At 39.2% G+C, this 13,488-nt stretch overlaps 1 protein-coding gene across 3 annotated transcripts in view; it reads left to right on the forward strand.

The window, feature by feature from the left end:
* Positions 1 to 13,488, forward strand: part of ADAM12 (ADAM metallopeptidase domain 12) — a 303,749-nt gene that overhangs the window by 280,758 nt on the left and 9,503 nt on the right. For 2 of the 3 annotated variants that reach the window (XR_012905666.1, XM_075935285.1), the window contains one exon: positions 7,659 to 7,784. Coding sequence is in view for 2 of the 3 variants with exons in the window: in XM_075935285.1 (XP_075791400.1) it covers positions 7,659 to 7,784 (126 nt within the window). In the remaining variant the exon portion in view is untranslated. Of the gene's footprint in view, positions 1 to 7,658; positions 7,790 to 13,488 lie in introns of those variants that run through there. The other variant, XM_025188248.2, reaches the window with a different exon arrangement.

Raw genomic sequence — 13,488 nt, forward strand, 5'->3', positions numbered from 1 at the left:
TCACTTTTTATATATGGATTCTCTCACAGCATTTTCTGTGTGACTGATAGTGTGATGAGTGGATAGGAAGAAAGCAGTCTTTCCTGGGCAAGAAGTGGTCTTCAGCAGTTCATCCTCAGCTCTGAAGTTTATTATAGTGGCATTATGGAGGGATGATTGCTAATGCCCATGGCATAGCCAACTCCTTTTCTTCAGCAGTTCAAGGTTTGACCCTGGTGCCGAGAATATTTACAAGAAAATGAGCTGGAGATAGTGCTTGTCCCATTTTTTAAAAAAAGCTTGTTTTTAACTCTGTCATAATATATTTCTCTTTTTAAGAAATCAGCAATAAAACAGCTGTTTCTCTATATTTTGTTCTAGGCTAAAGAAATAAGCTTCTGGGTAGTCAGCACGTGTTCAACATTTCTTTTAGTCCCAATGTTGAGAACTTTAACTGTGACAGTGCCATCATTTTTTTTCCACAATTTTAATTCATAAAATTATCATCAGATTAGGCCTGTTCTTCATACAGTACTCAAAACCATCCACTACTGAGTTCCATCATATGTCTTGTGGGAGAGTTAGCTTGATTCCTCCCACCTTTTTCAGAGCAGCTCTTGCAAAGTGTTTATTAGGGAAGTATTTTGCAATTTCAATATTCACCTTTATTTCTGGAACACCGAAATCTTTGGCTAGGAGGTGCCTCAAATGAGCAGCACCACCATATGTTATTAGCTTGGGACGCTTCACTCTCTTCTAAATTTCTTCTCCTCTTGGATACATTTGTAGCATTGTCTGGGACAAAGCTACATACTAGACATTTGATTTTTTTTCAGTTTCTTACAGTTTTTATTGGTACTTCTGGTAAATATTCTGGTGTGTGAGCATTTCTTGATGTTCTGTTGACACATAAGCACACACAACAGGATAATTGTGGACATTACTCTACCCATCAAGACTCATGTTAACAATTTTACCCTTTAGACATTTTGCACACTGGTCAATTTCTCTTCCATAAACTATATCCAGCAATTTGCTGGTGACATCTGCCCTGTTTGGAGGACTGTATCTTGGTCTTAATGACTGACCCATGTTAATGGTATGTGGGTTCTCAATCGTACGAAAAGGAGAGTTTGTTTATGCAACAAACTGGGCAATTTTTTCATCAGTTACCACTTTTTGTAATCAGCTGGTTTTTATCACCAACTTATCTATGGTTGTTTCTGGATGATGGAGATTTTTTTTTCTTTTCGCTACTGTGGCTATGTGACATACATGATGTGACTGAAATCCTATCATTGACAGCTAACTCTGAAACTATAGAAAATGTTGGTGATCTTGAAGATGGATAGTCTTTGGAATCCTGTATGTTGAGAATGGATTCTCCTAAACAAAATAAGTCAGTGGAGTTATTTAATTATTACCGCCATACTGCTCATTTAGTATTACTCATTACTTTCACTGACACACATTACTACTTTAAAGGGGTAATTTTAAAATGAAGCTATGCCTATATCAGCTATTTATTTTTTATCACAACTGCATCAAAAATTATAATATCAGAGTAACATCTATTTTTTTCCTCAAACATAATAATTCAATAATAGTCTAGATGGAAGACAGGCAGTCCTTTAAAAAGATGCATGAAATAAAATAGTTTACCAACCTGATGATCCTGCACGTTCAGATATGTGCCATTCATCATCTTCAGCGTAGCTTCCTCTTAAGAAGGAACACTTATCATGGTATTGTTTCATTCAGGCAACCAGGCCTTGTATTTCTTTGTTGCTCTGTTTGCATTTTGTCTGACCCATAGGTGGAGGAACTTTATTAAAATATTCCCAAACTCGATCTTTTTTACAGCCTGCTGCCATTATAGATTTTCCCTTCTAGTGAGATAATGGTATGGTAGATCTCAAATCGATGAAAGCTATACTCAGAAAGACCTCAAGATTCTGGAATATGCTACTCAAATAGTTTTACTTCCGTTTCTGTCTTCAGACTTCCCCTTGTTCATATCTATTCTGCCCCAACAATATTCTATTCATTGAACTTTGTAAAGCTTTGCACTTTTAGAGAGAGGTAAGGGACTGACACTGTACACAAATTTGCAAAGCGGCCAATAGGATTTAGGTCTATTCTCTTTCATCTCTAATAATTATGTATTTTTTAAAATACGTTTTTGCAGTTGACAAGCATTTTAGCTGTAGAAACACAAATCCACAGTTTGAGAACTGAAAAACAAAGCATCTCTAATAGTATCTTCTAGACTGAGCACTTAGTCCTATTAGATAGATAGATAGAATAATTAACTTAAATAATTCATACAGAAGCCTCTGGAAGATTGGGTGCCTATTGAAACTCATTTTAAAAAATGTTCTTAAACATTACATGAATATATTGTCTCATACTTTAGAATTTATAATCCCTATTCCATGATGAGATATTTTTGAGCTATAATGTATCTTAATTAAAAATATCCTTAGATACATTTTCTCCTCAAAAAGCATTTTATAAAAAAAAATCTGATTTAAATAAAAAATGTGATGATAAATAAAACATTGATTTTATCCACCCTGGTCCTAAAAGATAAAGGGCTTGTCTACATATGGAAGATATTTAGGAATAAGACCCTATGTGAATTACAAGTGTATTTGTTATTCCCAAATAACTCCTAATATTCCTTTTCTTTCCAGTGCAGCTCAGTCCATTTTCATATTTCCTCATCAAGCTCCACTGCCAATGTGCATTAGGCTAAAACCCAGAAAAGACACTTGAGTGGAATGACTATTCTGGAATAATTTTCCCATGGTGGCAAGTCCAAAGGCTGATGATCTGCTCCATAGGTGCTGGCATGTCCTTGTTTTGTGCCCCTTGGCTATGCAGTAAGCAGTTTCATTCCCTACTAGTGGACTGGCAGGAATTGCTAGGGGAAAGGAAAGTACAACTAGGCTGTGTCTACACTGGCATGATCTTGCGCAAAAGCGGCCGCTCTTGCGCAAAAACTTGCTGCCTGTCTACACTGGCCGCATGTTCTTGTGCAAGTAAACTGACGTTCTAATGTATGAAATCAGGGCTTCTTGCGCAAGAACTATGATGCTCCCACTCAGGAATAAGCCCTCTTGCACAAGAGCTCTTCCAAAAGAGGCCAGTGTAGACAGGCAACATGAATTTCTTGCTCAAGAAAGCCCTATGGTTAAAATGGCCATCAGAGCTTTCTTGCGCAAAAGAGTGTCTACACTGGCATGGATGCTCTTGCGCAAAAACACATCTCTTCCGCAAAAGCACATGCCAGTGTAGACGCTCTCTTCTGGAAGAGTTTTTGCAGAAGTACTCTTCGGCAAAAGAGTTTTTGCGCAAGATCACGCCAGTGTAGATGTAGCCCTAGTAGAAAGCCAAGGGAGAAGAAAGCTACGGCTACACTGTAGCTTTCTTGTGGAAAAGCTTATGCAAATGAAGCATGGCATGAAATATCATCATGCTTCATTTGCATAATTAACTACCGGGTTTTGCACAAAAAGGAGCCATCTACACAGCTAATTAATTAATTATGTAAATGAAGTGCATCAATATTCCACACCGTGCTTCATTTGCATAAGCTTTTCCTCAAGAAGGCTACAGTGTCGCTGTAGCCGAAATGTGAAATAGTAGCTAGCTGCCACTTGAATAGCTAAAATGAAAATAGTAACCTTCCTTTCTTCTTGCCCTTTGTCGCTCTTGCCCATTTAGATTGTAAGCTCTTCAGGCCAGGGACCGTCTGTTCTTTAGTGTGCATGGCACACTCAGATCCTCATCTTCAGTGAGGCATCTAGGTATTACCATGTACAACTAAATAAAAATGTTCCTTAGGGCCTTCCGCCTCCAAATACAAGTGAATAAGTAACTTTATGTAGATGAGTTACAATGCTCTTCTAAATAACATTAATTGCATGCATAGGTACTTGCAGAAGGAGATCACTTTGGGTATGTCTACACTACCCCGCTAGTGCGAACTAGCGGGGTAATGTATGCATACCGAACGTGCAAATGAAGCCCGGGATTTGAATTTCCCGGGCTTTATTTGCATAAGCCGGCTGGCGCCATTTTTAAATGCCGGCTTGTTCGAACCCCGTGCCCCGTGCCCCGTGGAACGAGGCGTACAGATAGTTCGGAATGGCTTGCTAGTCCGAACTATCTAGCCTGTGCCGCGTGTAGCCGCGCGGCACGGGGTTCGAACAAGCCGGCATTTAAAAATGGCGCCAGCCGGCTTATGCAAATAAAGCCCGGGAAATTCAAATCCCGGGCTTCATTTGCACGTTCGGTATGCATACATTACCCCGCTAGTTCGCACTAGCGGGGTAGTGTAGACATACCCATACATATTACTGTAGACAAGAAATGGAACAGAATTTTACAATGCAAGAAGGCCAAATTCTTTGTAATTACTCGCCATCTTTATAATGCTGATTTTTATTTATTTTGTCATTAACGCTTTAGCAAAAAAAGACTAATGGCAACCAAATACGATATAATAAAATTGTGCACAGTCTCTGATGTGCCAACCAGATTGAAAGGGCCAGATTTTTTAATCCATTACTGATTAAAACAAGAAAACATCTTTAGGGAACCAATATTCATAATCATAACTCAATGTAGTATGTCACTAAGGGGCAATTCCATATAATCAAACATTGTTTCATATATATAGTTCAGTTGCAATCTTCCTTATTCCAAAATGGCATAGAATACTTTAAATACAGATGTATACATGGAAAATTTATTCCTCAAGAAATCTATCACCGTAGTTTATTTGAATAGCAAGGATGCTTGTCACTCAGGTTGTACATTTTATATCCACTGAAAATTACCAAATTTTGAACAATTTTATTTGCTCTTCTCTATAATTGATTCCATAAACTTCATCATTATATTCCTATCACATAGAAATATATTTACAAGAAACTGCTGTTTTTTCCCCACTGTGGCTGATTACTTCATGAATATTTGCAAAATCCCTCATATTTTCCTGATAAAAGATAGGGATGTTCTTATTTTTTTAATCAAGGGGGAACTTGTTAAGGGATCAAAATTCTTTTGGCTGATGGTCAAGATGGACTTGTATGGACTGAGAAATTTGACTACTATGTTAAGTTAAACAGAAGAAGAATTGTATTTCATATTGTCATTCTCACACACAGCATGAGTAGTTGTTATGCAGTAAATGCAAGCAAGGAGAGGAGAGACAAAAAACTTTAGTTTTAAACACTGAAACTGTTCTAAACTTCAGCTGACTGAATCCAGAGTTTACCCAAAGTTCAGCTTCCTCTTTCTTTGTGACCAGCAGGTTCAGTAGTGGCCATTACACATTTCCTTTTGAAAGTGCAATGTTTATATTGAAAATAAGATTCTTAAACAAATCATGAATATTCTGTATCTCTTTGTAAAAAAATACTGAAGGCACCTAATATTTTCTGTCAAATTTTTCATTGGTTCCCAACTTTTAGTATCTGTCTAAACTGCTCTTTTTCTATTTAGTCAACTATACTTGTGTGTTTTGCTCTGTTTTTAGTAGTGGGGAGTTAGTTGGATGTAAATTTCAATTCTTTAAACCATTAGGGGAATTTTGAAGAGGAAGGAGGGTTCTGTGGTTAAGAGCTGAGTCAATTTCCAGACTATTTCAAGTTTTTTCCCCCTTTCTCTGTAAATTGGGGATGTTTCCCAACATTGCTGGGATGAGGCATGGATAAATTCATTATCCGGCAGATGATCAGATATTATTGCAAAGAAGTCCATAGACACCTAGCTATTTTTAACACACATTTTAATTTTTCTATAATAAACAAACATTTAGTAAATTAATTTGTATAGTTGAAGCCCGGGTTGCACAGATTCATTAAGTTCACACTAACTGAAAATCACTTAGAAGTTTTTGATTCTGGAATTACTCTTGATATTTGGTGCTCAAAAATCCTTTTTTCTCAGCTGGACACATGCCAAATTACAAACAACATTAATTGGTGGTAGTTTTTTGCATCATAAGCTGCAACAAAGCATTGTTTTCTTTTACTTCCTAAGACCAATAAAACAATGTTACCATCTTTGCACCAGCTTGAGGACCACACAGTAATGACATTAATTAATGCCTTGCAGCAAGCTTACTGCTGTTTTGTATTAAAGAACTACTTAATTCCACAATTCTTTTGGCGGAAAGAAATTTCAGCAGCATTTATAACAATTCCATGAATGCTGACAAGTCAAACTGGAATCAGGAAATTTGATTCTAGGGTCATCTAAGATTTACATTTTGAAGTCATTTCTGCTTTTGTCATCTCCTTCAGGAATCCTTGCATGTATTTACTATATTTTATATTTTAGTAAGTATAAATTGACTAGGGCAAAAGCACTGCGCCTGGAAACCATGGATAGTAGAAACTCATTCTGGGGACCTGGATATGCAAATGGATGCAACTACATCTAGACATGCAGAGGAACAGGGTTATAAGAAAATAAAAGTTGAGCTTGCATTTTTTCTCATTTTGATGTGTAAAGAAGACCTGAAAGTGTTTCTTTAAATAATTAAAAAAATATGTTTGCATTTAAAAATAGTTTAATACTAGAAATTCAGGCTCTGAAAGGCACTCTGCCTGGAGAGCTAGTGAAATTATGACATCATGAGTTAAACAAATGAAAATAGAACTGAAAAAGGAGGGGATGTTTAGTCAAGTTTAAAACTTTGTTTTACATGGACACCTAACTTTCAATGACTAATTATAATTTTGGACAAAAGATGTCTTTTTTTTTAAACATCACTGCTTCTTCAATAATGGAGTAAGGTCAGAATACATATGCAATGACACCAATTGGAAGTTCACCCATAAAAGCAGAGAAGATCAGATTTGTTATTCTCTATATTTTGAAGTAAAAATAAACAGAAGGAAAAAGCCTATACAGTCTTCTTTATGTATCATAAGATAATAAAAACAGTAGCTCATTTATGGAAAAATATCTTTACAGTTCACCCTTATAAACATATATGGTCATAGTGGACTCAATTCATCCTTGACTTAATTGCACTGTTGTTACCTTTCCCCCCCTCTCCCCCCATAAACTACTCTCTTTTGTACCGCATCAGCCTGAGGGCAGAATATGTCTCACCAGTGTTCCCTCCAAGCTGCAAGGCAGCACAGCTTCACAGGTGATTAATCAGCTCCACCCAGTTAGTCAGCTCTGTGCAAGGAGCCCTAAGCCTCTGTCTGGGCGGGGCTGATAAACCACCTGTGAAGCTGTGCTGCAGTGCATTTTAGAGGGAACACTGTGTTGCACAGTCCAAAATACAGATTAAGGAATTACCAAATTTGCAATAAGAAATTTACAAGTGAGTTTTATCTAAAGGGTTCTTGGCATAAGCACATACACCATGGTTCTAAAAATATGCAATACTGTATAAAGATTTGGAAATTTTCAATTACATTCGAAGTGTGAAAATTACATACTATAATTTGAGCCTTGTATATGATCCTGTAAGATTAAAATGTACCTCTCTGAGCATTTAAGAGCAATAATAGAAAGACAAGAAACCATTGTGTGCCATGTGTTTGATGTATGGCATATAAAATAGTTTAAAACAATTATGTTTAAAAATCAACGGTATTTTTTTCCATCTTGTTTCTAAAGAGTACATGATCTGCTATCTTTTTTAGGAAACTCTCAAACCAAGCCCTCCTCAAAAGCCTTTACCAGCAAATCCTCTGAACAAAACTGCTCGGTTTAACAATGCCTCCAGCCAAACACTTGGACATCAGAAACATGTGCCTCACATTACTCCTGTAAGGTTAGTTTTGCTACTCAACATTTTTTTTATGAGCTATAGCAAATAATTTATTGGAATGTTTAGACTATCCCTTAGAACCATGGTCCCCAACCCGGTGCCCGTGGGCGCCATGGCGCCCGCCTGGCTCTTTACATGCGCCCGCAGAGCAATCTGGGCTGGCAGGTGCCAGCCCCGGGCGCATGGCTGGTCCCGGCCCCGGGGGCGCCGCGCGTGCCCTTGCCAGCTCCGGCACTGGCCTTGGCCCCCCCCCCCGGGGCAGCTCCGGCACCGATGCCGACCTTGGCCCCGCCCCTGGGGGCGCCGCGCGTGCCCTGGCCCCGGCCCCGGCCTTGGCCCCGCGGCGCTTACGGGGGGAGTGCTGCCCCGGGCGTGCGGCGCTTACGGGGGGGGGCGCCTTCCCCAGGTGCGTGGCTATGGGGGGGGGCCCCGGCCCCGGGCGCATGGCTATGGGGGGGCCCTGCCCCCAGGCATGCGGCTGGGGGGGGCCGCCCCCGGGTGGGCAAGTGTACCCGCCCCCTGGCGCCCAGCGGGCAAACAGCTACGCCCCCTGGCGCCCGCCAACCTGAAAAGGTTGGGGACCACTGCCTTAGAACCATTTTACTATATTTTTTGAAAAACCAACATTCTCTCCATTTAAATGGTTTGTCACCAAATAAGGTTCCCTGCAACTACCTTACATATATAGATATATTAGAATTATGTGTATACCTTACTCTGGTAATAAGCAAGTACTGTATCACAGAAGAGATGAAAATGAAACCATCTAATATATAGCAATGAGATATACCATCGTGAGTTATATTCTAATTACACATAAAATACCATTGTACAGAACCTTAATTACCAAGATAATTAGGAATCTTTCACTATATTTGCCAAATATGAGGCTATTGCAAAGTGGGGGTATAACTGGAGGGACAATAACTACTCTCTGAAAATGGTTAACGGTACACAAGCATGCTGGAAGGGCATGACAAGTGAAGTTCCACAAGGGTCTATTTTGGGGCCAGTTCTCTTTAATATCTTCCTCAACCATTTAGATGATGGCATAGAGAGTATGCTTCTTAAGTTTTCAGATGTACCAAGCTTGCAGTGCTTTGGAGGATAGGGTCATAATTCAAAATGGTCTGGACAAACTGGAGAAATGGTCTGAGGTAAATAGGATGACGTTTAAAAAGGACAAATACAAAGTACTCCACTTAGGAAGGAACAATCAGTTTCATACATACAGAATGGCAAGTGACTGTCTAGGAAGAGGTATTGTAGAAAAGAATATAGGGGTCATAGTGGACCACAAACTTAATATGAGTCAACAGTGTGACACTGTTTAAAAAAAAAAAACTAAACATGATTCTGGAATGCATTAACAAGAGGAGTGTTGTGAGCATGACACGAAAAATCATTCTTCCACTCTACTCTGTGCTGATTAGGCCTCATTTGATGTACTGTGTCCAGTTCTGGGTACCACATTTCAAAAAAGATGAGTTGAAATTGAGACATTCCAGAGAATAGCAACAAAAATGATTAAAGGTCTAGAAAACATGACCTATGAGGGAAGACTGAAATAATTGGAAAGGAGAAGACTGAGAGGTGACATGACAGTTGTTTTGAAGTATTTAAAAGGGTGTTATGAAGAAGAGGGAGAAAAATTGTTCTTCTTGGCCTCTGATGATAGGAAAAGAATCAATGGGCTTAAAACTGCAGCAAGGAAGGTTTCGATTGGACATTAGGAAAAACTTCCTAACTGTCAGGGTGCTTAAACACTGAAATAAATTGCCTAGTGAGGTTGTGGATTATGCATCACTGGAGATATTCAAGCACAGGTTAGGTACGCATCTGTCAGGGATGATCTAGATGGTATTTGGTCCTGCTGTGAGGGCAGGGGACTGGACTCAATGACTTCTAGACATCCCTTCCAGTTTTAGGATTCTATGATTTTATGAATAATATGGTAATAATTTGTATGGTACTAAGCAGGAAGAACTGGAAGTGCTAATAAATAAGTACAATCATGACATTGTACAGCTTGCTCAGGAAGGATAGACAGGGAAAAAAGGGGGGAGGTGTTGCCTTATATATTAAAAATGAACACACTTGGAGTGAGGTGGAGATGGACATAGGAGACAGAAGTGTTGAGAGTCTCTGTGTTAGGCTAAAAGGGGTTAAAAACAAGGGTGATGTCATGTTAGGAGTCTACTACAGGCCACCTACCCAGGTGGAAGAAGTGGATGAGGCTTTTTTTAAACAACTAAAAATATTATCCAAAACTCAAGATTTGGTGGTGATGGGGGACTTCAACTATCCAGATATATGTTGGGAAAATAACACAGAGTGGCACAGACTATCCAATAAGTTCTTGGACTGCATTGGAGACAACTTTTTATTTCAGAAGGTTGAAAAAGCTATTGGGGGGGGAAGCTGTTCTAGATTTGATCCTAACAAATAGGGAGGAACTGGTTGAGAATTTGAAAGTGGAAGGCAGCTTGGGTGAAAGTGATAATGAAATCATAGAGTTCGCAATTCTAAGGAAGGATAGAAGGGAGAACAGCAAAATAGAGACAATGGATTTTGGGAAGGCAGATTTTGGTAAGCTCAGAGAGCTGATAGGTAAGGTCCCACAGGAATCAAGACTGAGGGGAAAAACAACCGAGGAGAGTTGGCAGTTTTTCAAAGGGACATTGTTAACGGCCCAAAAGCAAGCTATTCCGCTGCGTCAGAAAGGTAGAAAATATGGCAAAAGACCTCCTTGGCTTAACCACAAGATCTTGCATGATTGTCAGCCGATGGTCAGGGCAGGGTGTGTCCTATACCTGTCCCTTATGACCGGCTGAAGTTCTTTTAAATTGTTCTTGGTTCTGTTACAGCAACTGGAGGAGTCAGGTTAAAGCTTAAACAGTTACAGGTTTATTAAAGAAGCTTATAAATCATATGGTTACAATGGCTATTGCTCTCTTTCTTAACTGTTAACAAATATATATATAGATCTTAAAAAGTGGTTACAGGAAAAAGGTAAAGATAGAAAATAGAAATAATGGTACCAAATGACAGCTTAATCTTTAAAGAGCTCTAACACTATGTATATATATACTTAAGCAAAGGACCATATCCAGGTACAATTTTTACCCCTTTCTGTGCCTCTCGACTCCAGCATGTCAGGCCAGGGCCGGTCTCTCAATTCCTAGGAAAGACGAATACGAGGTGGGCATCCCCTCTGGAACCTCGGGAGATCAAACACCTAACCCGACCAGCAGATAGATGGTAGATTGACACTCAGAGAAAATGTGCTGCTAGACCCATCTATATACCCCTGGGGGCCCGTATCCTCTTTCTTATCTAAGATGCCGAATTGTACTGGTCCGTTTTGTGGCGCCAGTTCTTACAAGCAAGTTTCAAATTAATTTACACTTGCAAGAGAGATAACTAAATTGTGAGTACTAGACATTTTTTTTTTTACTGGGCGAGAGATTCCTCCCCCCGCGGATGGCTGTGTGTTCGTATCAATATAGGTTAAGTCAAGGACACTCCTTGGCAGCCTCTTGGTCAGCAATTGGCATATATCTGTTTACAGCCATTCACGGTCACACAGCCTGGGCCTTCTGCTCTGTGTGCCCTGCATGCTCCAGGCAAGCAAAAATGGATGTTACAAGGGGGAGGGAGGTTCCTGTCTGGCTACAATGATCTAAAATTTAAAAAGGAGTCATATAAAAAACGGAAAGTAGGACAAATTACAAAGAATGAATGTAGGCAAACAACACAGGAATGCAGGGGCAAGATTAGAAAGGCAAAGGCACAAAATGAGCTCAAACTAGCTACAAGAATAAGAGGAAACAGGAAGACTTTTTATAAATACATTAGAAGCAAGAGGAAGACCAAGGACAGGGTAGGCCTGCTGGTCAGTGAGGAGGGAGAAACAGTAACAGGAAACTTGGAAATGGCAGAGATGCTTAATGGCTTCTTTGTTTCGGTCTTCACCAAGAAGTCTGAAGGAATGCCTAACATAGTGAATGCTAGTGGGAAGGGGAGAGGTTTAGAAGATAAAATAAAAAAAGAACAAGTTAAAAATCACCTAGAAAAGTTAAATGCCTGCAAGTCACCAGGACCTGATGAAATGTATCCTAGAATACTCAAGGAGCTGATAGAGGAGGTATCTGAGACTCTAGCTATCATCTTAGGAAAATCATAGGAGACAGCAGAGATTCCAGAAGACTGGAAAAGGGCAAATATAGTGCCCATTTATAAAAAGGGAAATAAGAACAACTCAGGAAACTACAGACGAGTTAGTTTAACTTCTGTGCCAGGGAAGATAATGGAGCAAATAATTAAGGAAATCATCTGTAAACACTTGGAAGGTGGCAAGGTGATAGGGAACATCCAGAATGGATTTGTAAAGAACAAATCATGTCAAACCAATCTGACAGCTTTCTTTGATAGGATAATGAGTCTTGTGGATAAGGGAGAAGCAGTGGATGTGGTATACCTAGACGTTAGTAAGGCGTTTGATACGGTCTCGCATGATATTCTTATCAATAAACTAGGCAAATACAATTTAGATGGGGCTACTATAAGTTGGGAGCATAACTGGCTGGATAACAGTACTCAGAGAGTAGTTATTAATGGTTCACAATTCTGCTGGAAAGGTATAACAAGTGCGGTTCCGCAGGGGTCAATTTTGGGACCGGCTCTGTTCAACATCTTCATCAACAATTTACATAGTGGCATAGAAAGTACGCTTATTAAGTTTGCAGATGATACCAAGCTGAGAGGGGTTGCGACTGCTCTTGAGGATAGTGTCATAATTCAAAATGATCTGAACAAATTGGAGAAATGGTCTGAGGTAAACAGGATGAAGTTTAATAAAGACAAATGTAAAGTGCTCCACTTAGAGATTAAGAGATTTTCTGTCTTCTTTTCTATTATTTCTTAATGATTCCTAACATTCTGTTTGTTTGACTACTGCTGCACATTGAGTGGATGTTTTCAGAGAACTATCCACAATGACTCCAAGAACTCTCTCTCAAATGGTAATAGCTTATTTAGTCCCCATCATATTATACATATAGTTGGGATTATGTTTTTCAATATGTATTACTTTGCATTTATCAACATTAAAATTCATCTGTCATTTTGTTGCCCAGTCACTTAGTTTTGTGAGATCCTTCTGAAGCTCTTCACAGTCTGCTTTGGACTAAACTGTCTTGAGCAGTTTTGTATCATCTGCAAATTTTGTCACATCACTATTTACCTTTTTTTTTTAGATCTTTTATGAATATATTGAACAGGACTGCTCCCAGTACAGAACCCTGGGGGACACCACTAGTTACCTCTCTCCATTCTGAAAACCTTTTACTCCTACCCTTTGTTTCCTATCTTTTAATCAGTTATCAATCCATGACAAGGCCTTCCCTCTTTTCCCATGACAGCTTACTTTGCTTATGCACGATCTGTATGATTTTATCTAATGTATGAAAGATTGCATCCAGTAACTTTGCACACTGAGTGATAGTCTACTGGATCAGTAATGCCATATTGGCAGGTACGTCCTGTAAGGAAGCTTGCTATTATTTTGCAGTTTCAACATTACCAGAAAGTAATACAGTTGGCAGTGATTCTGAAATTTAGTATCACAAAGGATGCAAGGATTTCATTACATTACTTGAGAAGAATGCTTGGTAAATAAAACAGAGAACTAATAAAACTAA

Source organism: Pelodiscus sinensis, chromosome 8 (genome assembly GCF_049634645.1).
Source record: "Pelodiscus sinensis isolate JC-2024 chromosome 8, ASM4963464v1, whole genome shotgun sequence".
Lineage (NCBI taxonomy): Eukaryota > Metazoa > Chordata > Testudines > Trionychidae > Pelodiscus > Pelodiscus sinensis.